The sequence below is a fragment of the Tachysurus fulvidraco genome, unplaced genomic scaffold (assembly GCF_022655615.1).
Source record: "Tachysurus fulvidraco isolate hzauxx_2018 unplaced genomic scaffold, HZAU_PFXX_2.0 HiC_scaffold_42_np12, whole genome shotgun sequence".
In the NCBI taxonomy this organism is placed as follows: domain Eukaryota; kingdom Metazoa; phylum Chordata; class Actinopteri; order Siluriformes; family Bagridae; genus Tachysurus; species Tachysurus fulvidraco.
In genome coordinates this window covers 267,446-272,222 of record NW_025927275.1, presented here as the reverse complement: position 1 = coordinate 272,222, position 4,777 = coordinate 267,446, and the positions used below count along the sequence as shown (strand labels likewise).

The 4,777-nt window shown below is 41.7% G+C and overlaps 1 protein-coding gene across 1 annotated transcript in view; it reads left to right on the top strand.

Moving 5' to 3' along the window:
* Positions 1-2,190: 2,190 nt before the first annotated feature.
* The window catches only part of LOC113656960 (microphthalmia-associated transcription factor-like), a 9,608-nt gene continuing 7,021 nt past the window's right edge, over positions 2,191-4,777 (top strand). The window contains exon 1 of the mRNA XM_047809859.1: positions 2,191-2,413. Within this exon, the coding sequence (XP_047665815.1) occupies positions 2,310-2,413 (104 nt within the window). The 5' untranslated portion in view covers positions 2,191-2,309. The remainder of the gene's footprint in view (positions 2,414-4,777) is intronic.

Genomic DNA, 4,777 nt, shown 5'->3' with positions numbered 1-4,777 from the left:
AGCATCAATGGATGTTAATGATTTGGAAGCCCTTACTCCTAACCATCTTCTTTTGTTGAGGACTCGGCCATCTTTACCACCTGGACTGTTCGAGAAGGACGATTTGTATTCACGTCGAAGGTGGCGACAGGTCCAGTACATGGCGGATCTATTTTGGAAAAGGTGGATCGGAGAGTATCTACTTGAACTACAGGAACGCCAAAAGTGGCTGGTGAAGAAACGCAATTTTCAAGTGGGCGATATTGTGCTTGTAGTGGATGATACTGCTCCAAGAAGTTCATGGATTATGGGCAAAATTATTCATATCATACCAGATAAAAAGGGATTGATACGTCAAGTAAAAATCAAGACCAAGAGTACCTACTTGACCAGACCTATTACTAAAATTTGCCTTCTTCTTGAAACTGAGAACTTTTAGTTGTTTAATGACGTTTTAAAGTTTACATAAATTGAGAACTCTCAAATGACATTCTGAAGGCTTAGTTGGATTGGTTCGCATGTTATTACAGATATTGTTCAAACATTGAAGAACTGGACATTGGTCTACTGTGATTGTATCGTATTATGATTATTACTTTTTTTTTTTTGGGGTGTAATAATCAGGGGCTGGTGTGTAAGTGCCCGGTAAGGTTTTGATGTCTTTTATTTTGAAATTGCCACTTTTCCTTTGTTACGTCACTTGGTGTCCACAGGTGCATATAATCTGGGAGTTTGCACGTGGATGGAGGTGGAAAGGGGGTGAGTAGCTGGGACACTCACTTTCTGTTGACCGTTTCGTTTTGTTTGGTTTTTTGGATATACATTTCCTTTGAACGTTTCTTTTGATTTACAGTTACTTCCTTTTCTATTTTTTGGAGATTATTTCATCTTGCCATCATTTCTGCTATACATCACAATAAACCACCTGAATGAAACTGAAACGCGTCATCTTTAACTCCCTCTACTCAGCCTCTTAGCGGCTACTGGTTGCTGCTACATTATGTGCTATTATTTACTCTAGATGTTATGTGCTATTATTTACTCTAGATGTTCAATTTCCATCATCACTCTATTCTATGGGGTTCTCCTGTGGCAGAGCATCCAGTTCAATAACTTTTGAAAAGAGGCACACACCACTCCAAAACAAGTTGCTAAATATTTATTTGGTCCTAAAGAACATACTACAAGTCTTTAATGTGCTATTATTTACTCTAGATGTTATGTGCTAATATTTACTCTAGATGTTCAATTGTTAGAACTCCCGAGCAGCATGCGGCTCTTACGTTCATATCGAAGTTTGTATTTGTGTCTTTTTATTGTGTGTGTTCACTTCGCTTGAGTTCAATACGGTATTTTCCTCAAACACGCATGTTAGTGGGATGAAAATACCTCAAAGTTTCCCAGTAGGATGAAGATCATTTGAGTAAACAATATGTGTTAAGTTCACTCTCAAAATGGCAGGAAAAAGGTGATGATCATGTGTGTCCATGTGTATGATGTGGCTCTTTTTTTGCATTTTTTAACACAGTAAATAATGTGGCTCTTGGACTCTGACTGGTTGGCCACCCCTGGTCTAACCCTGGTCTACAGTAACAGGAGGTCCTCCAGTAGGGGTTTCCATTGCGGCAGTTTCAGTTGTGCTTCTGCCTCCTTTTGGCAACATTACGCTGAAACAGAGCGTGCGGAGCGTAATACAATCTAGCAGCAGTGATGCACCAAACCTCCCTTATTACAGTCACACACATTTCTGCTGACTTTATTTTGTAGTAACGAGTAACGAAGATGTTTAGTGGGAATATAACGGAGTAAAAGTTTACATTTTATCTCAGAAATGTAGTGGAGTAAAAGTGAAAGTTGTCATAAATTTAAATAGCGAAGTAAAGTACAGATACGTGACATTTCTACTTAAGTACAGTAACGACGTGTTTGTACTCCGTTACATTACAACACTGACAATAGGTACTTTTAAGTACTTTTGAAACCAGAACTTTTACTTGAGTAAAAAAACTTGAGTTGATACTTCAACTTATACAGAAGTGTTTTTAAACCCTACTATACTTCTACCTGAGTAATGAATGTGAATACTTTTGACACCACTGGTCACACCATCTGCTCACACACACACACACACCTGCCTGTCCCTCAGTGCGGTGTCCAATGAGAAGCCACAGACAGACACCCTGAACGTGAGCTCGGCGGTGCATTGTGGGAAATGTAGTTTCCGGTGCCGCAGTGAACTTTGTAGTGCGGGTCTGACCTGTCGGTCTGTCTGTCCGCTACAGTCTCGTGCATGTTTCATCCGCTGTTCTGCGGAACCAGAACCGGACAGCATGCAGGCGGAGTCCGGGATTGTTCCAGACCTGGAGGTCGATGAGGAGTTTACCGAAGAACCGAAAATTTATTACGAACTGAAGAGTCAGCCAATCAAACCCAGGTCAGTGTGAGTCACGTGCTCAGAGTCCCGTTAATACCGAGAAGTAATAAATAAATACATTTTACAATTCAGGTGTGAAACTAATCCTGTGTGTGTGTGTGTGTGTGAGAGAGAGAGAGAGAGAGAGAGAGAGAGTGTGTGTTTGTGTATGTGAGTGTGTGTATGTGTGAGAGAGAGAGAGTGTGTGTGTGTGTGTGTGTGTGTGTGTGTGTGAGAGAGAGAGAGAGAGAGAGAGAGTGTGTGTTTGTGTATGTGAGTGTGTGTGTGTGTGAGAGAGAGAGAGTGTGTGTGTGTGTGTGAGAGAGAGAGAGAGAGTGTGTGTTTGTGTATGTGAGTGTGTGTATGTGTGAGAGAGAGAGAGTGTGTGTGTGTGTGTGTGTGTGTGTACACAGACTATACCCATGAACTATATCATATGTGAAATAAGAAGCAGTGTGTGTGCTGCAGTCAGATAAACACATGAACATTATGTATATAGTAATAAAAGTTTTCATTGATCTGTTATATAAGATTCTGTAACTGGGTTAGGGTTAAGGGTTAGGGTTAGGATTAGGGTTAGGGGTTGAGGTTAGGGGTGGGGTTAGGGTTAGGGGTTAGGGTTAGGATTAGGGTTAGGGGTTGAGGTTAGGGGTGGGGTTAGGGTTGGGGTTAGGGGTTGGGGGTTAGGAGTTAGGGTTGTCTCTCTGGTCTAAAGTCTGTTTCATGATGAAAAGTAGAACTTTTAACTGTTTAATCTAACAAGTTTCTCAGTAGATAAGTTTAATTATGATTAACATAGTCAAATATTAATGCAAATAATTCATAACCCAGTAAACACCACGTAACTATGATCAGTGTGTGTGTGTGTGTGTGTGTGTGTGTGTGTGTGTGTGTGTGTGTGTGTACACTGAGGGCATTCCTGAAGGTCAGTAAAATTATTTATAGCTGAGACTTTAGTCATGTTTTCATATCTATCAGGATAAACTGCATGTGATTTACTGGGTGTATGTCTCCAGTGTTATTGCTGTGCATTTTATGGTGTGTGTGTGTGTGTGTGTGTGTGTGTGTGTGTGTGTGTGTGTGTCTGTCTGTCTGTCTGTCTGTCTGTCTGTGTGTGTGTGTTTGTTCAGGGGTGGTTTGGGGGTGGGGAATCATGCTGTGTAAAAAAGATAAAGTCGTATGGAGTGACGCTTTCTCACCCAGACTAGATTTAGCCGTCTGAGCGCTCACGCTGAGTTTCATTACACCACTAAAATAAAGCCGTGACAGGAACAAGTGAAGTGTCTTCACACAACCACACACACACACACAACCACACACACACACACACACACAACCGCACACACACACACTACTGGCAAGACTTTAACACACACTGACCTGTGTGATTTTTCAGTACTCGTAAGTTGCCTCTGTGGTGCCGCCCCCTTCTAATTCTCTCTCTTACACACAACACAACAAACACACAGTCAGTGTAACTGTCCAAGGGAAACGATCATGTCATCTGTGTGAGCACTCACATGTAAGTAAATCAGAGAGACTGTGTGTGTGTGTGTGTGTGTGTGTGTGTGTGTGTGTGGGAGAGAGAGGGCGAGAGAGTGTAAATTAGGCAGGGAGGCACCACAAAGGCAGCAATTTCAGTGTGTTAAGGTTAAGGGGCTAGTGTTAGGGTTAGGGTTTGGGGTTAGAGTTGGGGTTAAGGTTTAAGGTTAGCATTAGGGTTTGAGGTTATGATTAGTGATTAAGAGACAAATTTAGGGTGAGGATTAGGGTAAAAGGGTAAAGAGGATAAGTCAGAGTTTATTGCCTGGAATTAATATTTAGGGCATCATGTAACTACTGAGAAAAAACTTCAGAGAGAAAGTTTTCACTCCCACACATTGTCTCTCTCTGTATGTCTCTAGCAGTCTGTCTCTCTCTGTATGTCTCTAGCAGTCTGTCTCTCTCTGTATGTCTCTTACAGTCTGTCTCTCTCTGTATGTCTCTAGCAGTCTGTCTCTCTCTGTATGTCTCTAGCAGTCTGTCTCTCTCTGTATGTCTCTTGCAGTCTGTCTCTCTCTGTATGTCTCTTGCAGTCTGTCTCTCTCTGTATGTCTCTAGCAGTCTGTCTCTCTCTGTATGTCTCTAGCAGTCTGTCTCTCTCTGTATGTCTCTAGCAGTCTGTCTCTCTCTGTGTCTGTGTCTCTTTGTCAGTTCAGTTCAGATGAGCTTCACTGACATGAGATTATTTCAGCATGACAAAGCAGTTTATATACAACAGAGAACAAACGATTAGAAGTGAAGAAAACAAAAGGGTTAGATTTATGTGCTATGTGCTTTGTGTGGTGTTTGTGTGTGTGTGTGGTGTTTGTGTGTCTGAGTGCACATGCCCGAGTTCATGAGTGT